General features: G+C 42.4%; 1 protein-coding gene across 1 annotated transcript in view; it reads left to right on the forward strand.

The window, feature by feature from the left end:
- Positions 1-22,218, forward strand: part of LOC118006475 (S-phase kinase-associated protein 2) — a 30,634-nt gene extending 8,416 nt beyond the window's left edge. Inside the window, exons 3-10 of the mRNA XM_034999144.1 lie at positions 3,190-3,301; positions 5,659-5,802; positions 7,344-7,478; positions 8,947-9,045; positions 10,208-10,338; positions 16,092-16,143; positions 16,330-16,437; positions 21,073-22,218. Of these exons, the coding sequence (XP_034855035.1) occupies positions 3,190-3,301; positions 5,659-5,802; positions 7,344-7,478; positions 8,947-9,045; positions 10,208-10,338; positions 16,092-16,143; positions 16,330-16,437; positions 21,073-21,286 (995 nt within the window). The 3' untranslated portion in view covers positions 21,287-22,218. The remainder of the gene's footprint in view (positions 1-3,189; positions 3,302-5,658; positions 5,803-7,343; positions 7,479-8,946; positions 9,046-10,207; positions 10,339-16,091; positions 16,144-16,329; positions 16,438-21,072) is intronic.
- The last annotated feature ends 3,250 nt before the right edge of the window (positions 22,219-25,468 follow it).

The following is a 25,468-nucleotide window of genomic DNA, read 5'->3' on the forward strand; positions in this document are numbered from 1 at the left end:
GCAAAATAAATCCCTTTATTCGAGTTCCTGCAGATGAGGAAACCAAGCCCGAGGGATTAAGTAACATGCCCAAGCTTTGTAAACTTGGGCACCAGAGGTGCGTTCCTGCAGTTCTTGCACTCGGGGAGGCCAAGCACCTGGTGTCCCGATGAGCTGACGGGTCGTAGTGCAGTCTCAGCCTACTAGATTCAGAATAACTAAGTGTGTCATCTTTTGCCAAATGAACTGCTAGAATCTGATCTACAGGGCAAGAGGCGACAGAGGTCAGGGAGTTAAGAAGAATTAATGGAAGGAAAACTTAGAAAACACTATCAGCTTTTTTCCAATTTGGGAGGCGGAGCAGGAGCCCTGTTTGAGAGCCTCTGTCCTCTGCCCATGCTGAGCTTGGAGGAGCCTTGTGGTGGTGACGGAGGGTTGCTGCCACACGGAGAAGCTTCCGGGTCCTCTCCGGCTTGCCTCCCCAGGTCATGGTCCAGGGTCAGCAGGGATGATCTGCCTTTATCTGTTTACCCCTCGTTTCAGGGCTACAGTGATTCATTTTGTCTTCCAGAGAGGGTGGGTAGTCATTCATTGAGCAGCTGCGTATCTCCTCATTTTTCAGTAGAGGCCACTTCCTCCAGGAAGGCTTCCCTGATCACTGCTCTCCCACCACACCCAGCACAGCACCATGAACCCTGTTGCAGCCCATTATGATACTTTACTGAAATTTCCTGTTTGTTTCTCAAACTCTGAGCCGGCCATCCCTTATGCATCTTCGTAGAACAGACACCTGCATATACTACATGTTCAATAAATATATGCATGGACGAATGTATCAGACATTGAGCTAGTTCATGGAAGTACAAAGATACTTAAAAAAAAAAAAAATCATTTTTTTGCTCTCCAGAACTCAGGGCCCAGCAGGGGCAGGGGCTAAACAGATAAGTAAGTAAATAATAAAATTGTGGTTAAAAAAAAAGTGACTTGTTCTTGGTGATATCATGGGAAGCCTTCCATAGGCATCAGGGCTTTAATGGCAACTTGATTTTAAATCAGTAGCAGTTGGGGGTAGGCACAGTGTGTAGAGGGCTCCTGAGATGTGGCACAGAACAACTCATTCTGAGAATTACAAGTAGGTCCAAATGGCTGGAACATATCTCTACATAATGACCCAAGAAAAATGAGTGGGGCCCTGACATGAAAGCTTTGAATTTCATGCCTAGCAGTTTGGACTTCAGGCTACATATCTGGGGGCACCACTGAAAGGTTCTAATTGATGGAAGGGCATGATTGTTTTAGAAAGATTGCCCGAGAATACTAACCCGAGGCAGCTTTTCTCCATCAAGTTCTCTGCAGAGCCTGGCACGGTGTACCTGTGCAGTAAATGCTGACACCTTTTAGATGGGGAGGGACGGTGTGTTAGCAATCAGGGATCTCCAGAGACGCCGAACAAGTAGGGGACGTAGGCAGATTTATTATAAGGAACTGGCTCATCCGGTTATGGAAGCTGAAAAGTCCCAGCATCTGCAGTCCAAAGGCCTGGGAACCAGGAGAGCAGATGGTTAAGTTCCAGTCCAGCTCTGAAGGCAGGAGGAGATCCATGTCCCAGCTCAAATTTTTAAATAATCTTTGTACTTCCATGGGACATGTTCTCCCTTCATCAGCCTTTTGTTCTCATCAGCCTTGGATTGGATGAGATCCACTCTCATTGGGGAAGGGAATCTGCATTTCTCAGTTGATGGACTCAAATGTTCATCTCATGCAGGAACCCCTCACAGACACACCCAGAATACTGTTGAACTAAACCTCTGAGCACCCCTTGACTCAGTCAGATTGACACGTGAAGTGAACCATCACAGAGGGGAGAGGATAGCACTAGGCTTGGTGTACAAGAGCGATTGGGGGCAGAGGGAGACTGGGAAGATGAGTTACTGAACTAATCTAAGCATTCAGCTGCTTTGCTTCATACTCATTTCCTTCTTGGCCATTGTCCTGTTGTCCTGTTCTTGTAGGTTATTCTGTATGCTCATACGTAAGAATTCTATTTAGAAATTGCTTTTATAAGACAAAACTGACCTTAATGTATCTACCTTTTTTTCCCCTCCAGTTTTTTATTTTTAACACAGGAGCCCGAGCAGTGCTTTTAGAACTTTCTATGCTCAGAACCCTCTAGTGGTTCCTCATGATGTTGAGCATCACAGCCAGAGTCCTCATCATGATGTAGAAAGTCCTGCATGACCCGGCCCCTCTCACTTCTCTACCTCATCATCCTCTATCACCCCTCTCCTCGCTCTTCTTCTGCACTGGCCTTGCTGTTCCTCAAAACAGACATGCTGTTCCCTGTATCTAGAACACACCCTGGGTACTCATAGGGCTGGCTCCCTCACTTTGTTCGAGCCTTTGCTCGGTGATCACTGTCTCGGTAAGACCTTCCTTGACCTCTTTGTTGAGTTTCTGAACACTGGCCCCTGTACTTCCTATCCTCTCCTTTACCCTGCTTAATTTTTCTGCATAGCAATAATCCAGTTTTTACATATCATGTAATTTACTTGTTTTTTTATGTGTGATTATTTCCTCCCACCAGAATGTAAGCTCTATGAAGCTAAAGTGCTTTGTCTGTCTTATTTCCTGCTCTCTCCTCAACACCTAAAGTGCTTCATGGCACCATAGTAAGTGGAGAGGTACATGAAAGCACCCTTTGGATATTGCACTTGTAGGCAAGTTGACTTCTGAGTGCTTTCTGTAAATCTGAAAGGAGGAGGAGGAAACTTCATTTGCCTTTTAGATAAGGTCACTACTCAATAAATCCACCACCAAATCCACTTCTGAGAGAAACAAGGCATTTCTTAGTGACCAGAGGCATCATACCTTGGACATCGTTGAACGCTCTCTGAGGGGGTGGGGACTTGGTGTGTACCACCGTTAATATGGGCCTGGCCTAAGGTTGGCCGGCAGGTGCTGAAGACAAAAACGGTATGAAAAAGTATTCTTGGTTGTCTTTTCTCCTTTGCTGAGAAAGTGTGGTGCTTACCCCTGGGTACAGAGACCATGAGTGAACAGAAAAACAACTGTGGGATGAGTCATTCGATTCATGTTAAATTCCCCTGTTAAGTTCAATATTGTGTACCCTTGACAAGCATGAAAAGACTGAGTAGACTTGATTGGGTAAAAGAATGGTGATGAGAAAACACTTTTTTTTTTCCCTTAAAGGTGTTTCATGGGACTCACTTCCAGACGAGCTGCTCTTAGGGATCTTTTCCTGTCTGTGCCTCCCTGAACTCCTAAAGGTCTCCAGTGTTTGTAAGAGGTGGTATCACCTAGCGTAAGTATTTTTCACCCCTCTTGGTATATGTGTGGAAGAAGGGGAGAGTTATTTATTTATTCATTTGGGCCTAGTGAAACTAAAAACTAGGAAAAATGTAGGAGCAGAAAGCAAACTAGGTATCTTCGTATTTTTATGAATATTAGGGTGTTCATTTCACAGTGGAAGGGAGGAGTCTGGAGGTGTAACTTTACCCACCTCAGAAAACTTTCTGTATTCATGCGCTTATTGGATTCTGACTCTGCATCTGTTGCACTAGAAGTGAAGGGGGCTGCAGGGGGCTGCATGAGGGCCTGGCCACTCCCCACACCGGGGGTGGGGGGAGGGGGCTGGGCGCTGAGTGCAATAGGGAGAGCGGTATTCGACCACAGTGTGAACCCCATCTCTGCCACTTAGCACTCTGTGACCGGGGGACATACTTGACACTTCTGAGCCTCGGTCCACCCCGCCACATATACAATGGAGGTCATAGTATGTTCCAGACAGGGCAGTGATGAGGATGAAATCCGAAGATGCCGGTGCGGTGCCTGGCTCGTGGAAGCGGGCGGCACATGGCCGCCAGTAGTTGTTGATGCCTTTGTTGGTTCGGGGGCACACCTTCAGGTTTGCACAGTGAGCTGCGCATGGAAAGTCCTGGTGCGCTGGAGGCAGTAACAGGCCAGGAGGGGCGGGGTGGGGGAGGCTTTGTTTTTCAGTTGGAACTTTTTCCATCAATTCCACTTGTCACCTCCAGCCAACCACTAGCCATCCTTTGCGCTTGAAGACCATCTGCGTCTCGCCTCCCTCCACGTATCTAGGGCTCTCACTGGGAGATGGCAAGAGCGCCTTCCCCTCCATTCAGGGCTGTGTGGGCAGTAAGACACTGCAAGCATTTCCAGGAGTGGGCTCCTGGCTTAGAAGAGCCCCAGGGGGCGGGAGTATGCACCCGGAATGCAGGAGCGAGTGGTGGGGGAGGTGCGCTGATCGCTCCCGGGTGACCCCATAGTGATTTTCTTTGTCAGCCAGCTGACCTCTTCATGCAGAGTCTATGAATCCTCACATCACTGTCATACAAGTAATAGCCAGCATCTGTGAAGCACGGCCTTCTTAATAATAGAGTTCACGTAATGCCTTGACAATTTCATTACGCAGAATTATTCCAGAGCCCAGCCAGTGGCCTGCTTATTTCAAGCAGTATTAAAAAATACGATTCTAGTAGGCATTTAAAATGTTCCCTCCTGTGGTGGATCTCATGCTTTCTTTTTTTTTGTTAAATTGAATTAATCTGTGGCTGTTAAAGCTACCTTATTGTACTGTTTAGTACATTTTGGTACTTCGTACTTCATTTTTGCTTTAGAAACACTATCCAAAATCTAAGTAACGTTTTTCCTTTCACATTAGTTCATACATATATATATATATATTTCTGTCCGTGCATACACTTTTTTTTTTTAAGCTTAAAGGGTATTGTAAAACACCCGAACTCCTTTGTAGGGTTCCTTATTTCTCGTAGATATTTGATAGTCATCTCTTAATAATGTAGTTGACCCTTGAACAACATGGGGTTAAGGGGGACTGTTCTCCCTGCCCAGTCAAAAATCCACATATGACTTTTAACTCCCCACTTAACTACTAATAGACTGCTGTTGACCGGAAGCGTTACCCATAGTATAAATAGTCAATTAATACATATCTTTTAAGTTATATGTATTATATACTCTTATTCTTACAATAAAGGAAGCAAGAGAGAAGAAAATGTTATTGAGAAAATCATAAGGAAGAAAAAATACATTTATGGTACTGTAAAAAATCTGCATGCAAGTGAACCTGCTCAGTTCAAGCCCATCTGCAAAGATCAGCCATAGCACTAACTTTCCTCCTTTTAGTTGTATTTCCATGTTACTTAGGGTAATTGTGGTAACTCATGTATGCTTTACCAAAACAGCAACTGGGATCATTGAGGCCATTTTGAATCTACCCACCTATTCATTAATTAGTTAAATGATTGGAGCAATCATTTTTAAAATTATCAAATTGTATTGAACACTAAAATTTTATTCTCCAGTTCCAGATCATTATATTGCTAATGATAGCGTTGAACCATCTGAAGGAAATACCTACAGGGGTGGGTGTGGGTGTGTGTGTGGGGGGGTGTGTGTACAGCTGAAGGTGGAAGCTTATCCATGATATGAGCAAGAAATATTCGGTTGTATCCTAAAAAAAATACCATGGCTAGTTGTGTAGTTAGCTCAAAACCAAAGCTTCCTTTAGAATCTGCTCCAAGGTGACTTAGTGGCCAAAGCTTCCTTGTTGAGTAGCAGTGGTGGGGCCCTCCGGTATCCAGTGCCCCCAGCTTACTAACTACCCCTCTTTTCCAGGTTTGACGAGTCTCTGTGGCAGACATTAGACCTCACAGGTAGAAACCTGCACCCAGATGTGATTGGTCGGTTGCTGTCTCGAGGGGTGGTTGCCTTCCGCTGCCCACGATCATTTATGGATCAACCATTGGTTGAACATTTCAGGTAAAAAAGAAAAATCCCCAGAAAAGGCTGTTTGTAAGACTTAAGGTAGAAACAGATGGAAACTTTTTTTTTTTTTTTTTTCCTTTCCTGTAACCAGCCTTACGGCCTGTGACGAGTCTATGCAATGGAATGCTAATTGCATTTTGCTGTGCGGTCTTTGTGTTGAAACATGGAACAGGTTTCGGTGATGCCATTCCCACTTTAAGTCAGGGTTACTCTTGGGCTCTTTCAGGGGGTCAGGGATGCACATTTTGCTTCTCAAGTGGGGTCCTCGGAGGATGGGCATCCTGGGTCCCAAGGGGCAGGAGCCATGTGGAGCACTCACTACCAGACTCAAGGCAGCCTCGCTCTTGCCACGCTGCCCATTTCTGATGAAGACAAAGCGTGAGGAGTCTTCTCACTTGAAGCTGTGGGTATCCGATCCTATGGGGGACAAATTTGCAACCTGAGCAAGAATGCCCTCTTTTTGTTCGTTTTGTGGAAGATTTTGAAAGACTACTTCTCTGTTACTGATAGTTTTTGCAGTATGGTTTAGAGCCATCTCAGACTCGAGTGGAATAACTAGGTACTGAACAGAAAAATAAGCTAAGGACAGCAGAGTTAAGGACAAAACCTACATCCCCACTCTGATACTTTCCCCTTCCCTCCATGGCCATATGGCAGCACCCCTCCTCCCCTAGTGGTTATCCTTCTCCCGTGCCTGTTCCTTCTGGGTCCCCTTCACGTGTGCACTTTCCTCTGCTACTCTGGGTTCTGTCCCTGGTCCCTGGCTGCCTTCTCTTGATCCACACACTGTCCTTGGACACACTGTCTTAGACACCCACAGTTGTGCTGGAACTTTCAGATTCTCTTCTCTGGTTCAGCCCTCTCTTTCAAACAAACTCCTGGGCCCAGTTACTTAGAAACTTCCACAACTGCGTTTCTTCCAGGTACCTCAATATAAGCCCTTTACAGCTTGCTCTTCCACTGTCTTTTCTGTTTTAGTAATTTACTCACTCACCTTTGTCAGGAAGATTCATAGGCATAATCTTCTTGTCACCCAGATTCAGCTCATTCTCATGATGCCCACGAATTAATTTCCTAAGTGGGACTATATCGGCAGCACCATCTTGACTTGGCAGAAATCCTCCTGAACGTAATTAATTTATTTTTTTAAAGAATTTTATTTGAGAGAGAGTGCGCACACGTGAGAAAGCATGGGGGGCGGGGCAGAGAGAGAGGAAGAAGCAGGCTCCCCACTGAGCAGGGAGCCCAAGGAGTGTAATCCCAGGACTCTGGGATCATGAGCTGAGCCAAAGGCAGACTCAACCGACTGAGCCACCCGGGTGCCCCCTAAAATCCTAAATTTTAAAATGAACGAGGGGAGGGAGTTATTAGTAGCAATTCATTTTAAGAGGGAAACTATACTACTTGAAATGTATATTTAGGGTCATGTTTGTGATTGGCTGCTTATGTGGGGAGGAGATGGGGTTGGATTTGATCTGGAGGTACATGTGTGAGCGACCTTAATGGAGCCTCTCTTTCCCCTCCTCTGTGTCCAGCCCTTTCCGAGTGCAGCACATGGATCTGTCCAACTCTGTTATCGAGGTGTCTACCCTCCATGGCATTCTGTTGCAGTGCTCCAAGTTGCAGAACCTAAGCCTGGAAGGCCTGCAGCTGTCGGATCCCATTGTCAAGTGAGTGGCAGTCAGGAGCATGTGACAAACGCCGTTGTTTTTGTGTGTGTTAACTTTGTTTCCTGAATATAATTGGGGTGCCCTTCTGTCCATATCCAGATGGACTCAGAAAATATCCATGGGGTGCCCCAGCTTCTCCAGTACTTTGCAGGACTCGTTCAGGCAACCCAAGTTTGCCTGCTGCCTATATGCATATGCCAGGTTCTAGACATACAAGGATGATGAATAAGGGCATGGGCCCTGCCTCATTCGTGAGAGAGACAGATAATTACAGTGCACTGTGTTTGTTATATGTGGCGTCACCCAGAGAGACCTAATTAAATTGAGGGAGGGCAGCCTTCTTAGAGGAAGTGACTCTCATGCGGAGTATTGAAGGTATTCAGGTTGGAGAGCTCCACGTGGTGAGGTAAAGAAGCCGACGAGGTAAAGCTGCCTGTGTGGTTCTAAACGCTGTAGCAGGTGAGAACTGTTAGGGCACAGGGTGCACTGAGATGCCAGGAGGGGAGGAGCGGCTCGTAATGGGCCCCTGCCATGCTGTAGGAAGTCCGGACTCCACAGTGGACTTGGAAGAGGGAAGCGTGCTAAAGAGAGTGGTCCTGAGAATGGAGGGAACGTGCAGAGTTGAAATTTAGAAATAAAATCTGCTGGTCACCTTGGAGTGTTAACCAGATGTGGAAAAAACTGGACTAGTTAAGATACCGTTGTGTTCATTCAGGTGAGAAATGATGAAACCTGATGTAAAAAAAACCCAGCATCATCATAATTATAATAAGTACCAGTGTTTATTGAGCACTTCCTATGTGCCAGATACTCAGTTCTTCAAAGGTCAGCCACGATGTAAGTTCTGATTGTTCCCCTTTTTACAGATATGGAAACTGAGGCACAGAGGCTGAATAACTTGTCCAAGGTCACACAGCTCGTAGGTGGCAGAACCAAGATTGGAACTTGGCAATAGAATATGGTTCCAGAACTCTCGCTCTTAATCAGGGAGTCCCACTAACACAGGCATTTGGGAATGTAGAGAGGTCAAATTTGAGAGATGTTTAATTGGAGGAACCTGGAGACTCAACAAGTAGAAGTAGGCCTACCGGCTAATTCTAATTATGGGTGAAATAGAAATAATGTTTATTCAGGCACTCTCTTTTCAATTTAAAACTTACATTCTTGGTGTTTCTTGTGTGCTTACTTTGGGCTAGGCACTGTGCTGAGCCCTTTATCACATTATATAATTTAATCGTGACAACCATACCGAGAAGGTACTGACTCTGCAATTTCACAGATGAGTAAACTGAGGCAAAGCATCCTGCTTGGTGTCATACAGAGAGTGAGACATGAACTGAAACTCACTTCTGGCTCGAAGGCCTGCGTGCTTATCTACTGACTTCTCTAGCCTGCTTTCCTCAGAACGCTTATTAATTGAGTAACAGTGTCTTATTGGTATTCCTCTGACATTTTCTTCTTTTTCCAGTAATCTTGCACAAAACTCAAATTTAGTGCGCCTGAATCTTTCTGGGTGTTCTGGGTTCTCCGAATCTGCCCTGAAGACCTTGCTGAGCAGCTGTTCCAGGTAGGAAAGATTTGAAACTTGATTATAGAACTGTTTTTGCAAATATACAATTATCCCCCACAGGAGCGAGGAATTGGATCTATTTCTTGAGCTATTCCTAACTCTGAGCTCTTGATGATACGCAGTATCCTTTACCCTCTAAACTTTCTGTTCAAACTGAGGAGCCAGATCAGTTAGGTTTGCAGAAGACTTGTGTAGTAATCCTCCCCACCCTTTTTTTTTTTTACTATGAAAGTAAGAAAAATTTGGTAATGTGTTTATCGAAATTAATCTGTTTATACCTGACTATAAGGCTTTTTTCCTGTAGTATCTGTAGACGTAACTTATGCAGACACCATAAATTTGGGTGACTCCATTAAAAACATCTTTATATCATGTAATAATGTCAGGATATAAATAAAGGTTATAGTTACAGATATTAGTAAGAGGAGGACGTGGCTCACAAAATACTCTGTGTGTGTGTGCGTCCTTTTTAATATCCCTTGATCTTTCTGCTCTAGCATTTTACCTGTGTCGCTAAGGATCTGCTCAAAGTAGATTGCCTTTGGATAAGGGTGTTATCCGTGAGGTAAAAATGTATAACCCTACATGTATTCAGCAATGTCAGGAATGGGGTGTGTGGCTTAATCGTTGGATATTGTCTTTGAATTCATTTGCTCAGTCAGCAGAAGCCAGATAAGATGAAGTGGCCTTTTGCAACATCAGCGTCTCTTTATTGAGAATCCCCGGTATAACCCATCGAATTTTTAAAGCCTCTCGAGTGATTGTTCAGTCTCTGTGGTTGTTTGCTGACAACCTGGGTGGTTGAGAAAGAAAACAAGAGGCTAGAACTGTTCCATCTAGCTCCGTAATGAGGTTTGAGCCATGAGGAGGAGAGGAGAGTGTTCCCTCCATTTCCAGAAGGGGGCATCACTCACTAAGACTTGGGCTCGGATCCCCTGGCAACTTTCTAGGGCACACCAGGGCAGGGGATTTGTGTCAGGAGGGGAGAAGGCAGTTTCAGGTGAGCAGAGGTAGCTGCTTAGAGAAGCAGAGGTTCTATGCGTGAAATGGTAAGGAATCTGTGGCTTTGTGTTTTCTTTGCATCTTTGAGACTGTGCTTCTTAGAGCTCGTTCCTGTGTCCTGGTTTCATGCTTTCCCTATTTCTCCTCTGGTGTGCAGATTGGATGAGCTGAACCTGTCCTGGTGTTACGACTTCACCGAAAAGCACGTGCAGGTGGCTGTCGCGCACGTGTCTGAGACCATCACCCAGCTCAATCTCAGCGGCTATCGAAAGAATCTGCAGAGATCAGGTAAGCCCCTCCGGGCCCTGGACCCTTCCCGGCAACCATGGCATTAGTAGGTTTGATTTCTTGAAGAGCTCCTAAGAACTCTTGAAGAGCATCATTTGTCGCATGTAATCCAGCGCACCTGTTCGTAGTCCCATTTTTCAGGTGAGGTCGCAGCTGATCGGAAAGGGTAGGTAAAGGCAAACAGCTGGTGGGGTAGCATCAAGATCGGAATCCAGAATCTCGAAGTGGAAACCTTTATACTTGAAACCAGTTTATTTCTAAGCAGAACGTCTTTTAATCCGCTAAACTAGTAGGTACGACCTGCAACAGAAAATAGATGAATGCCGTGTTGGTCAGTATGAAGCAGTGGTTCTCAACAAGGGGCAATTTGCCCACCCGGGGACATTTGGGGAGGTCTGGAGACCTTTCTGATTGCCATAGCCGCGGGGGTGTTCCTGGCAGCTAGTGGGCAGAAGCCGGGAATGCTGGTGAGCAGAGTGCCCAGGACAGCAGCAGAAGAACACAAAAAGATAATCTGATCCAAAATGTCAGTAGTGCCAGGGTTGAAACCCTGTTATAAACTCTGTTTATAGGTTTATATTTACAGCTCTTTTTAATTCAACGTAAGAGGACGATGAGGTTGTCTAGTTGAACACGGGCATTTGAAGTGAGGGGTAATGCGTGAACATTAACAGTCTTCATGAGCCTCGACGCTCATTCATGCTTTGATTTAATTGTCTAATATTGGCGGAATCCTGATCGGCAGAGAGAAGTGTTTGCAAATGGCAGGGATTCTTTTGGATGGCTTCCCCTCTCGATCCCAGGCCGTGGGCTACACAGAGCCTCGCTGAGCTAGCACACCTCAGCCGTATCTTCACGACTTGATGTTGGCTCATGAAAGTGCTTCGTTTTTATAGTTTTTATGATACTTTAAAAGATTTGAATCAAGCGTTTGCAGAGTGTGTCTTCTTAGAATTTAAGTAGTAGTTGAAAACTGCTTCTCCAGAACAGGATGTGCCTCTGCCAAGTAAGGTGTATCAGGCTATTGAAAAGAGGAGCTGGGTTCTTGGGGGCGTCCAGGCGGTTGGGGCCTTTGGCTGTGCTCGAGTCCGGATGCCTGCATCTTCAGGCGAGAATTTTTTTTTTCAACAGCCATGACAGCAGCAGTGTGTCTCTCTTCCCACTCTCCTATACGCACAATATTTGTGTTCTGCAATTTTTTCCCCTTTAAACATTGTTTGATATCTGATGACAGTATTATATAGTCATTCTCAAAAATACATAAAATATGGAAAAATACCAAGAAAAACAAAACATCAGTAATCTCACTAACCTCTTGCTGGTCTTTTTCCTGCATAAAAGTGTTTTTTAAAGTGGGACATAGTGCATGAAATACTTTGTAGTATGCTTCCCCCTCCCCGCCCCGGTAATCCCATTTTTAGTAGTTACACCACATCATTTTCAGTGGCTATGTGGTATTCCATGAAATAGATATGGAATAATTTGTATCGATTCAATAATAATTTTTTTCACTTGATCTCCTTGTAATGGACTTTTAGAGTCTTTCCAGTTTTTTTCCTTTTGTAAACAACCTTGTCACGGACAGAGACAAATCTTGGAGTGCATTTCTCAGGGTGGATTCTTAAAAGTGGAATTGCCGAGTCAAGGATTAGGCTCTGTTCTTAAGCTTTGGGTCGTTCTTGCCAAATTGCCTTCCAAGGATTTTCAGCTCCTACCAGCGAGCAGCCTCTTCACATCAAATCCCACCACTGGTTCTTCCCTGTTCATCCCCAAGCTGAGAAAAGGCAGTGCCTCATTGACATTTCCTTCCCATATCTGAATTTCCCATTTCTTTATTGAGAGTTTTTCTGAATGAAACAGAGCTCTAGGTGCAAGGTTGAGAGACTCTGCTGTAGGCAGGCTGCTGTTAATCTGTCCAAGTTTGGCTTAAAACTCTTCTCTTTGTTCCTCCAGAAAAGAATAGAGAGCCTGTTTACCAAGCTCTGGCAAGAATAACAGGTAATCAAATCCTGCTTGCTGGACACATTCAGGGCAAGGGCTAAGATCTGGAGTTTAAGTTGGAGTGTGTGTATTCTTAGTTATACAGTGGGCATCGGAGATTTTTTTAATGTCTTTAACAGTGGCACCCACTTCTTCACTATTTAGAAGATAATACGAATGTCCTTTTAGCTCTTAGACTGGTGCCAGTCCGCCCGGTTCAAGTTCCTGTTCTGCCGTTTACTCGGTAGTTTTGAGCAAGTTGCTATACTTCCCTGTTCCTCAGTTTCCTCATCAGTAAAACGGAGATAGGAGTGGAAGCCATCTCTTAGAGTGGTAGTAAGGAGGAAGTGGGTGAATCCCATGGAGCGCGTTAACCCTAGTGAGTGTGCAGTGATCATCCCTGTTATTTTTGCCAGCCCCATGGGGCAGTCGGGAAGCACAGTCAGGGTCCTGGAGGACCAGCTCTTGGTCTTGGATTTGACATCGCCTCCCTCCTTAAAATGACAGGTTAGATTTGGGGGTTTGTAAGATGCCTTGTGTCTCGGGTAGATCTCCAGCTTGTGGCAAAATGAAGGGGACAGTGTGTAGAGGGACTCTTAGCAGTGACTACTGTTTACTACCCCTTTCCACTGAGGGATGCCAGGGCTCAAATGAGGGCTGGAGACTGACCAGTTCTACCCCCCAAGGTTTTGTTCTTTCCTAGGTGGCATCGAAATGAGATTGGATCTGACTGGGGATTTGGGAGATGGCTGGTGGGCTGGCTAGGTAATGGGTCACTCAAAATTGTACTGTGCACTTCTTCGTTTTTTAGTCACTCATTAAACCAATGTTTATTGAGCACCTACGATGCACAAAGCCCTATTCCCGACTTGGGAGCTGTGGCCTTGAACAAAACCAGTGAAGTCACCGCTGTGCAGCTTACACACAGGGTAACACACAGCGGGCAGGGATCCAGGCAACCCACAAATAACCAAATGTGATGAAAGGAGGTAAAATGCAGGGAGGAAAAATGGAGCAGAGAGACCAGGCAGAGTATTGGCCAGAGGGGGACTGTTTTCAGATGGAATGGCCAAAGAGAGGGCCTCTCCCCAGAAGTGACACCTGAGCAGAGGCCTGACTGAGTGAAGGTGTGAGCTGTACAGATAAGTGAGGAAAGAACGTTCTGGAACTGGGACCAGCAAGTGCAAAGGCCTTGACATGGGAGCCATTGAGAGCGGGAACAAGAAGCACAGTAATAGGAGGTAAGATAGCCTAGGATTCTCTAAGCCAAGGCAGAAGCTTTCGTCGGATTTTCTCTGAGTGAGATGAGAAGCCACGGTAGCATTTTGAGCAGGAAATGATAGGATCTGACTCCCCTTTAAAAGTCGTCTTCGAGTGCTGTGTTGAGAAAAGGCTGTAAGAGACTCGGGGGGTGACACGGGACATGGTAAGAAATGATCGGACATTACAAGCCAACAGACTGGATGTGGGATGTGAGAGAACAGTTGAGTGTGCCTCCCAGGGTTTCGGCCTGAGCAGCTGGATCAGTGACATTAGCACTTTCTTAGAGACAGGGAAGGACCAGATTTAGAAGAGAAATGAAATACTTGTTTTTAGGCATGAATTTGAGCTGCCTGTCCCACATCGCAGTGGATGTGTTGAGGAGCCAGTTTAAAATGCAAGTCTAGGATCCAGGGGAGGGAATGGGGCTGAAGACAGAACTGTGGGAAGAAAAAACCCCAACCGTGAATGAAGCTTGTTTATTTTTAAAAATAAATAACATTGGGGCGCCTGGGTGGCTCAGTCGTTAAGCGTCTGCCTTTGGCTCAGGTCATGATCCCAGGGTCCTGGGATCGAGCCCCACATCGGGCTCCCTGCTCGGCGGGAAGCCTGCTTCTCCCTCTCCCACTCCCCCTGCTTGTGTTCCCTCTCTCGTTGTCTCTCTCTCTCTGTCAAATGAATAAATAAAATCTTTAAAAAATAAAAATAAAAATAAATAACATTTATTGATTGATTTTCTTTTTTTTTAAGAGAGCGCGGGGGCGGGGAGGGGGGCGTCCTTGACCTCACGACCCTGAGGTCATGACCTGAGCCAAAATCAAGAGTCGGACGCTTAACCAACTGAGCCACCCAGGCGCCCCTATTGATTTATTTTCTGAATACAAAGTAGCACACGTGACTCTTCAAATTCTGAAAAGTTACCTTGTAATCCTACCACCCTTGGATGTATTTCCGTCCAACCTTCCCCTCCTACCCCCAACCCTATGAACCTTTTTTCTCTCTGTGAGTTTGTATATAAATATGAGTTTTTGAGTGTATTTTTACTAAATTGAGATTATAGTGCATTGTATATATTTTGTTTTCACTATACAGTATATCTTGAGTACTTTTTCATGTCATGAAATGTTATTTAAAAGCTTTAGAGTAACTGCCATTGGTATTGTGTTCCACAGAATGGGTGGAGGTTAATGAATTGAAATAATTGGGGAAGGGGCTATTTTAACTATTGCTAAAATGAGTATCTTCATGCACACCTCATTGTTTTTCTTTTTTTTTTTTAAGATTTTATTTTTATTATTTATTTGACAGAGAGAGACAGCAAGAGAGGGAACACAAGCAGGGGGAGTGGGAGAGGGAGAAGCAGGCTCCCTGCAGAGTGGGGAGCCCGACGCAGGACTCGATCCCAGGACCCCGGGATCATGACCTGAGCCGAAGGCAGTTCCTTAACCGACTGAGCCACCCAGGCGCCCACACCTCATTGTTTTTCTAAAAGTGGAATTACTGAGTCAAAGAGTCAAGTGTAAAATGCTCAGAACACATCAAAAAATCAGTTCACCCCCCCAAAAAATCAGTTTGCTCCCCTGAAAGGCTACATAAAATTAAATATGCATTTGTAGTATATATGGGACATGCTTTATTATATTTCATCAATTCTGGATATTATGATAGAATTTTTTTTCATTTGATAACTGAAAAGCAATATTTTAATTTTATTTTGCCTTTCTTGCTCCATATTTCTCTGTTTGGCCAAGTATCACATCATATTCTTTGCCCATTTTCTATGTTTATCTTTCTTTACTCTTCATATAAGACCATTAACTCTCTGTTTAATGTATGTTGGAAACATTCCCAGTTTTCTGATACTTCTTTAATTTTATGTTTTGTTTTTGCTTTAGCATGGTAGACTTAAAATTTTTATGTAGTAAATTATCAGTGTTTTTGTGTTTTCCTTTGTGTTTAGAAAATCCTTACTTATCCCAAGATCCAATGAATAATTACCCTATATTTTTTGCATTTTAGGACTTCATAATATACGTGGAATTTATTTGGAGATATTATTTGAGTTGGAGAAACAAGTTTCTTTCTGCTTGTAGTAGCAATGTCATTTTTAAAAATAATCCATGATTTCCCCCATTGATTTTAAGTGCTACCTTTATAATACAATATTTGTTTATAGATGATGGTGTTTGGTTTTGCATTTTGCTAGTGTGAGTAGGATTTTTTTTTTTTTTCTTTTTCCCCCAGCTAGGTATTGCAGATACACAGATAAGCTATGGATTGTTATTAACTTATCATATTACATAGTTCTCTTACTGTTCCCAGTTGATTCTCTTGGATTTTCTGGGTTCAAAATTTTATATGCCAAGATGGTGATTTTGTGTTTTATTTCTAATAGGGTGACTCTAATTGCATTCATTGTTCCAAGCTTCTAGCACAAAGTTAAATGATGGCATTGATAGCAGATACCCTTGTCTTGTTCTTCATTTAATAGTGACCATCATTTTTTTCCCTAGATGTCTCTACTTTAGTTGGAAGATGCCCCAATCTTGTCCACCTAGACTTAAGGTATTTTTTTTTTCATTTATTTATTTTAAAACAAAAATTGAAAAATCATGACTGCTCACTTTTCCTCACTGAAGGAGGAAAGCATCTTAACATGTTGAATTGAAGGAACCAAGCGGTTGGTTATTTCTGTTTTCTCCATCTGAACTGATGCATAGGTTTTGAATCTTCTCTTCTGCTCTGTTCCAGCGATAGTGTCATGCTGAAGAACGACTGCTTTCCAGAATTTTACCAGCTCAACTACCTCCAACATCTCTCACTCAGTCGGTGCTATGATATAATACCTGAAACTTTACTGTAAGTATTTCATTTTCTAGAAGTAGGAGAAGACAGGGGAAAAAAGAGATGTCACTTGGTGTTAATATCTGTTATTATTAATAGCAGATGCTTAAAACTGGAACATCTGGAGGGGAGGTGGGTGAGGGACTGGGGTCACTGGGTGACGGGCATTAAGGGGGGCACGTGATGTGATGAGTGCTGGGCGTTGTATGCAACTGATGAATCACTGAACTCCACGTTGAAACTAATGATGTACTATATGTTGGCTAATTGAATTTAAATTAAAAAATAATTAAAACGTGAACATCAATATTGGTGTACCACAAATAGGTTAGGGAAGTCCAGCAAAACAGAAAAACCAAGGTAAAAGTTCTTTGCTTAAAAATATCTTGGAAAGTTGACTGGGATAGTTTACTAAACATTTATTATTTAGCTAGAAGCAGGTTTAAATATTAGAATACCATACTCCAGTATTTGGAAGACTTGCAAAAGGAGAAGACCACTTTTACCTCCAGGGAGCTCAGAGTATAAATGGGGAGGCAGACCCAATGGGGGCTTCCCCTCCTGCCCCACATTTTTCAAATCAACTCCAGTTGATTCTGAAGGGCTCCCTCTGGGCTGAGAGGAAAGTTCTGTAATCTTCTAGAAATGTCTATCCTGGACGGTGGTCAAAGAATGGGAAGAATGGCATCATGTAATGGTAAATGTCATGAGTCCAGTGCTGTCTTGGAATGGGGGAGACTGAAGTCCAAAAGAGTGAAGTGACTTAATCTGAAGCTATAAAGTAAGTTAATGGCTGAGCTAGGTCTGCATCCTAGGTTTTCTGGACAGATGAAAATAGTCTGTAGCTAATCCAGTAGCTCTTATGAGGGTTAATTTTATACCTGCTCAGCAACTTTTCACCAAATCAAGGGAGTGCAAAAAGGAGTCTGGTCTTTCTTTTAGAAGGTGCTATTCCCAAGTCATCCTAGGAATAACGCTGTCTATTTATTTTCCTTTCTTTTATCCCCAACGGGCTGGAAAATCCTTCCTCGTGTAGGATGTAAATGTATAGCAGTTTTATTGAAAACAACAAGAAGTCAGTATCTTGAATTTGGCCAGGTGCCCTTCTTATTCCAGCCAGTATGCCCTGATTGAGGCTGCTGCATTCTTGTAGCCCACTCCCCAAATGAAGGGGATTTAGCTTCTGGTTCCTACCAAAGAAGGGTGGTGAATTTGAACAAAGAATTTAGTCCTCGAATGATTGGTTTGGATCTTCTAAGTTAGTTTCAAGAACTAATAAATCAGATACTTAAGCTATACAGGGTTAACTAGTAGAATTAGAGATAGAGAATCCAGTAATAACATTTTTAATTAATCACTTTAATTAATCTTGGGGCTCAGGGGCTCAGCCAGTATCTCATTTGAAAAAGCACTGCCTAAAAGGGACGCCAGTTTTTGCTTCCATGGCTCTTAGACGGTAGGGTGTGAATGCATATACATGGAACCCTTATTAAAATCTTGTGCCCTCTAGTATCCAGAACTCCTAGGAGCCTCTGACGTCCACCAAGAAAGGCGTCTCTGTCATCCGTCTTTCCTGTCCTTGCCATCTAGGCTTCATTACCTGTGCAGCCCCTGGGGACTACAGTGATCAGTCTTTTTCAGTCGCTTTTCTCAAGAGAATCTGTCCCCATGTCTCACTTCTTTCTCTCCAGATAAAGAAGCTAAGCAGTAATCCCCAAATGTTTTTTCTTGAGCAGAGGCTAAGGGAAGGCTGTGAGCTCTCACAGTTTTAATATCTTTATCCAGTAGGATAATAACACTTATGGAGTCCTACCTGCAGGCAGTGTGAGTTGGTGGTGGACCTCAAGTCACCTATGTTTGAACCCTTACTGCCTTGTTGTGACTTGTCTAAACCTTATCTTGAAATAAGAGAAACAGGCATCAAGAGTTTAGTTACAGACCACCAAAAAAGAATGCAAACAGGGGAAAAAAGATGCTCTCCTTGTACTTTAATGTAAAAGAGTATGTTTCTTCAGGCATTATGTAAGTAGTACACTAGTTAACCTCATGAATCCATGAAGATGAGTTTGCCTACACCCTGTCCTTAGAAGTTTCATAAGGTAAAGTGTTATTTTCTCTAACTCCATTCTGGCAGCTGATGTACTCGAAATTCATAGTAAGAATTCTAAGATCCTCAGTAGTAATTTTGAGAAAGCCATTTATGCTAAAGAATTTTTATTTCTCAGAAGTGGGAAAATAAAATTTGAGCGACTTTCTTCTGTAATACTAGTGCTTTAGAATACTTGGGAAACTCCAGGTTTTTCTTCTACAGGATACGTCCGCACTGTATCTGTTTCCTTCAGCCTGAATTGATCTTATTCCCTATGTCCAAACTTTCTTCTGATTATTCCATATCTCTCGTTCAAGTAAGAAAGCCACACTGGAGGTAATAAACTGATCTGAGATTAGGAGAGACTAAATAAAAAGTCTGTGGTAGGAGAATTTGTAGTTAAGCATTTATAAGATTTTATAAGGAAAACAGGATTGTGTAGTTGAGGTAAGGTGTGAACCTGTGAAAGGGTCTATAAATATCTTTTGTTTACTCAGATGAAACAGATACACAAGACATTATCAGTGTCCTTTTATACTACTTAAATTGGAAATAGTGGCTCTTCAACTGTTCATTGCTATTTACTGTCCTTTGGTTGCTCTTCAGTCTAAAGAGATGCTTGTAAATTTGTTCTGTTGTGTTGTAGATGACACATGTACTAAGGGGCTTTCAGTGGTTTTTTTTGTTTTGTCTCCTTCAACTTTTAAAGGACTTTCTGGCTTTTTGATTCAGATCGCGCACCATCCCATGGTATGCAGCTCTCTCCTTTCTCACCTAGGACACCTCAGTGTCTTCTGAGAGTGTTGCTGTCATTTCCTTACGCCCACCAAGGCTCCTTCCTAACGCTGTTGTGAGAACATTTCTTCTGCTCTATCTGCTGTATATCCTTTCCTCACTCCCACCTACAGTGTCTGCTTCTCGTACTGCCTGATACTCTCCACCGTAGGATGACTTACAGTTTGGCTGATTCAGATATCCCAGCACCCAGATTCTCATTACAAAGTCCTCACATACTCAGATTTCACATAAGAGGGAGTTAAGGTTGGGGCAGAATTGCTGTCATCTTAAGTGATGTTGAAGATAAACATCTGTGTGCTGCGACCCTTCTTTGCACTCCTGTTTCTGTATTCCAGAGGTTAGTTTACTTTAAGAAGAATAGTACTTTGTTTTTCCTGATTTTCTTTTTTTGTCTGTTGTAACCTCCAGCTCTTATTGTCCTTTTATGAACACCAAGCATATTTATTTTACTTAGATAGTACTTTTATTTTTTAAATTACCCTTTATCTTTCTTCAGCTAACATGTATTAAACATCTGTGGTGTTTAATACACTTGTTGAATGTGGAATAAGTACATTTGGGGGGTAGTGGGGTGACTGGGAGAGTGGGTTGAACGTGGAGAGTCCTAAGGCCAACAGAACAGTTTGAGTTCCGTAAACACGAGGGCTGCATCAAAGGCCTGGGGGCAGAGGGGGTGGAGGGGTGACATAAGCTGAGCTAGGCTTTAGGAAGATGCCTTGGACGTTGGTATATAGAATAGGCTGGCAGGAAGAGAGATTGGAGGCCAGGTAACTGTTACTATGAGGAAAGTTTGGGGGGTTTTTTTAGTAATTATTGGCAATATGAAAATATAAAGGATGCTTCTAACGCCAGGTCATTGATGTGTTCATTGATCTGCAGTGGGATTTTGTTGATATTCCAAACTAAATATTCCCTTTCCTAAGACTTTGTACTGTGTGTCCCAACCTGGAGCAAATACAGATCAGAGAGATGAATTTCTAAGCACATAGATCTGAGTAAAAGAAGAAAGAATCATTACCAAAAGTATTTACTTTGGGGAAACAGGCTCCCTTTTTTGTGGACCAGAATGTCACTGTTGACAGAGTCGTATTTCACTTAATGGGAAATAGCTGAGAAGAGGATTGGCATATACGTGACCCCCCCCACCCAAAAGTAATATGTTGAGAAGTCAGATGGCTTTTGCCTCTCGTATAAAAGGTGTGACCAATTACTCCTTTTCTCCATCTGCACCCAACTACATAGCCCTATCTGAAGTACCTTAGCAAAGTTGCTGTTAGGTTTTATCACAGGTAATGGACTTATTAAGAAGTTACCTTAACTTCTGCAGCTCATCTTTTGAGAGGAGGAAACTAGTTCAAATAAAGGTCAAGTCCATGCTTTGAAATTACATGTAACCTGTGATGATTCTTTACCATCACTAGCTTCTAGCTTCTCACCACACAGTAACTCCTCTCAATTTAAATCAAGAATGGAGAAGGGAAACAACTATGGTTGGATTTTAAATAAACCTCAGCGTGTTTAGGTGGTGAGAAAACATTTAACAAAATGTGCCTGCGTGGGTCCTAAGGCCATGTTGTCCAAGCTGTGGTCCGTGCTTTCTGGTTTGACTCACCTTTGCTATTTTCTCAGATCATTGATTGTAAATTCTGTTTTCAGTTTGCATTCTATAGACTAGGATACAAATGGTCAAAATTGGGTCATATAACTCTAGTGGATCAGTCACCATAGATACTGCTACTCTGAAAGGTCTCTCTCCTTTCCAGTGAACTTGGAGAAATTCCTACACTAAAAACACTACAAGTTTTTGGAATCGTGCCAGACGGTACCCTTCAACTGTTAAAAGAAGCCCTTCCTCATCTACAGATTAATAGCTCCCATTTCACCAGCATCGCCAGGCCAACCACGGGCAACAAAAAGAACCAGGAGATATGGGGCATCAGATGCCGGCTGACGCTGCAGAAGCCCAGTTGTCTATGAAGTATTTATTGCGGGATGGTGTCCCCTCTTTTCTTTGGAACAGGGAAAATAGGCAGGAAGCCCGCCTGCTGGAGCACTCAGCTATTTTTATTCTTGGTTTTCCCTTTGCCTTCTTTCTGCAAGTATATTAGATGACCATTTGAGAGCGAAAACTATGAAGTTTTGCTTTTTCTAAATAACCAGAAAAGCTCTGGTCACTGCTTCTAGTGCACTTAAGAGCCTAAGTTTAAGGCCTTTTGGAATTTTAGGAGAGCCTATTAATTTCAGGATACCTTAAACAGCAAGATTTGAGCCACCTTTCAAGTGCCCTTCTTATTCAATCTATTTAGAATCAAGCGTAAGAATCATGACCAGCAAATCATTTTCATGATCTATATGGTAACTTTCTTCTATTTAATTTCTCAGTATTGCTTTATGAGACATAGATTGGTAGAAGTATTTGTATTGTGAACGGAACAAAAGGAGAATCTAGGATAGTAGCATTTTGGCAATCTCTTCTGGAGAGCGAAAAATAGGCCTTTCACCTTTGCCTTTAGGTTTGAAATTAGGTTCATGGAAACAAAAAACCTAAATGAAAAACAACTAACCAATCAGCGGTAAAGAATTGGTACAGCTTTTGAAGGCTCAAGAGGCAATTTTCTATGACGGGTTAATCTGAAGTATCGAAGTTTCCTTCATGTCCTGTGCTCCCAGAATTCCGAATTAGCTGAGGAAACATAACTCTGGTCTTCTGACTTTATGATCAAGTGATGTTAACGTGGGTTCTTTAGCTTTTAAGATGACTCGCTGTGTTTTAGAAAGGTGGTAGTAGCCAGTCTTTATTCTTGAAATGTTGGCTGGAATGCCAAACTGAAGGTGCCTGCCATTTTCCTTTATTGCCAAGGTTCTTCAAGTTATTTTTATGTTACTCTGGAATCAAGTATTTTAAATTGCCTTCTTAAAAAAAAAAAAATTGTCTCCCACAATAATTGTTTGAAAGTCATTGTTGTCTAAAGCTCTTGGACCTAGAGTTCCCTGAGAACTACGTGTTCGTTGACTCAGAAATACACCCTCGAAGTAGGTTCGAGTTCCAAAGCAGTAAAAGACAACTTGAAACTACATAAAAGTTAAGACTCAGGTGTGGAATCTTTGGATAGCAACAGTGATTTTTTTTTTTTAATGGTGTCTAGAAGAAAACGGATTAAATTCTACTTAAAAAAAAAAAACACTAATTTCTTTAAATTGATGACCTTCCCATAGGTTCAAAATGGAACAAAAAGAGCTAAAACCTGTTATTTCTATTAACATTGTTTTTAAATCAGACTTTTCAAATGTTAGAAACAACGATATGAAGTGCCCTGATCTGCTCAGACCTAAGGAAGAACATTTTAAAGTGGCGTTATATGGGAAATGATTATGTTTCAATTTTGTGCTAGTTAAAAAGTGCTAAATATAGTACATGAAATTATTGTTTACAGATTAGTGATGGGGCTGATAGTAGGATCCATTTGGACTGTGATTTCCAGATGCCCTCAAACATACAGTACTTCCAAACTCAAGTCTAGCCATAAGCTATTTTGCTAACATGTCAGAGTAATCTGTATTTTTGTATGTGATTTCTACTTTTATAGACCTGTTTTAAAATAAAACACATTTTTATAAAAATGAGTACTTCCGCTAAGTTGTATTCCTTTGTTCTTTTTTTCTTAAGTACTGTGGTTAAAATTAGAAAGCACTTGGTATGGTGTGCCTTTGGTATGTATGGTGTGCCCTTGGTCCCAGCCCTCTAGTTAAAGACCTACAAAACTAGCCCTAAAATGGTCTTCTTTGTTCCATCCACTTCATATGGATTTAATTTGACACAAAAAGTCAAATTAAAATGATAGTGTGTAATGCTTTCTGAGAAGGTGCTAAGTACAGACTTACTCTTATCTTTAAAGTGCTTCTAAAATAGTAATATTTATAAAACATTTGAAATGAGGGTGATACTAATAAAAGGCAGCTGGTAGCACTTTTTAAATACAGACTGGACCAACTTACACTGTGTATTTTACTCCCGTTAGGAAGCTGTTTGACTAGATCACTCTGGACCTAAGAGGTCTTGGGAATTCAATTCCCTTTGAACCATCCATTCAAATGGTAGAATAGTGATTCTTGCTGAACATCACCCTTTTTTTTTTGCTGCTTTTTGTTATGCTCTTTATCACTACTACAATTCCTTCTTTAATTATGAAAAATGTCAAATACGTGCAAAAATTTATGATGAACCTCATCATTCACTTTTGTCATTAACTTATGACCCTATCTCATTTTATCCATCATCGCAACCCCCCACTCACACCCACACCCGCACAAATTACTTTGAAGCAGAATTTATAAATATTTTAGTATATACATCTGAAAGAGATTCTCCTGAATTCTGAAGCATAAATATCAAGATGCTGTTGGAAATTCCCTAGTTGGTCTCCAGTGCTTTCCTTACACGGCTTTGTTTGATGAGGCTCCAGACGTCCGGCGTGATCCACACCTGCATTTGATTGGCACTCTCATAAGTCTCTTAATCTTTGAGTTCTGCAAACCCCCCCCCCGCCGGCTTTTTGCCTTACAGTTTATTTATTGAAAAAAACGAGGTTGTCCTGTGTTCTACATTCTGACTTTTGTTGATGTGATCCCTGGAGTGACATATAACAGGTTAATCTGTCCCCTACTTCCAGATTCAGCAGCAAAAAGCCCTAGACCAAGGGTGATTTTTGCCACCCAGGAGACATTTGGTAATATCTGAAAATATTTTTGGTTGTCACAAGCAGAGAGGTGCAGTTGGCATCTAGCTGGCAGAGGCTATGGGTGCTACTAACTAACCATCTTACAATATATAGGACAGCTCCCCACCACAAAGTAGTATCTGGTTCAAAACATCAGCAGTGCCGGGGTTATGAAACCCTGATCCCAAGGCTGATCTTACAAGTTCTGTTTTTAGCGAATCGATTCTTGCTAGGTGGTATCATGCTCTTCCATCAGGAGGCACGTAACATCTGGCTGTCATTCTTTTTATGTTTCTAACACCTGTCTGTGGCCCTTGATTCCTCCCTCTCCTACACCCACAAGTTCCGGAGATCTGAATTTCTGGATAAAGTAACTTGTATCCCTTCTGTTCTGGTGAACTTGATTTCAGTCCAACGTTTACTGAAGATCTACAATGTGGAAGATGCTGTGTTTGAGCGACAGCACCTGGGACAGTGCAGAGCATCTGAGGAAGGGCACGAAGTAACCCAGAGACTAGGAAAACTAGAAAGAAACCCCTTTCCACTGGATACCCTAACCCTGCCTGGAACAAACAAAAAGTCAGCTCCTCTTGTTAACACTCCTCTCCCTTTCCTAAACTAGCCGAATATCCAAGGAAGTCAAAAAAAGACTCTTCATCATGAGGCCAACTCTTTGTGATACGGGTTGAAGCTCTAGACGGGTGATATTTTATTCTGACACTGCATTTAAAGTGGATAATCTACAATAACCCATTTAAAATCCTCACAGAATCATTTAAAAGATTAATACAATGACTTTTGGGAGAATCATTCCACGAAGAGAAAAGATGTGAAGAGAAGATCTGAGGCAGGAGGAAATAGCTGTATAATAAAGTGTAATTACCAAAGATATTTTAAATAGATTATTTTCTGGTGAAAGCCAAGAAGAACCAGCCTAGTATGACAGCGTCATTTAAGCCCTCTTCATCCATTCGAAGAAAGTAACTGTGGGGAAATAAACAGCATTTGTAGTTGGGGGAAATGTCTATTTAGAAGAAGAGTTTGTAAAAACCTGGTTCTCAGATACTTTCCTACTTACTTCAAATATCCATCTATCATATCCCCCCCCCACACACACACACCATAAGGAAAGAATGTTAAATTTCAGTATGTTAAAACTATTGTTTATTATTGTAATTAGCAGTTTCTTCCCTAGCTCTGTCAGTCTTTACTCATTGTGCAAAGGTACAGATGAGAACTCATTGTCCCCACTCCTGAGGAACTCACAATCAACTGGTATCAAAAGCTGTATCTTACTCAGATCTCTTCAACAGTTTTTTCAGGATCTCTAATTTTGATTTTATTTTTTTAGCTATTGATATTTGATTTCTAAAAGGAGAAATGGGGGCGCCTGGGTGGTTAAGCGTCCAACTCTTAGTTTCGGCTCAGGTCATGATCTCAC

Source organism: Mirounga leonina, unplaced genomic scaffold (genome assembly GCF_011800145.1).
Source record: "Mirounga leonina isolate KUSES-001 unplaced genomic scaffold, KU_Mleo_1.0 Mir_97, whole genome shotgun sequence".
Taxonomy (NCBI): Eukaryota; Metazoa; Chordata; class Mammalia; order Carnivora; family Phocidae; genus Mirounga; species Mirounga leonina.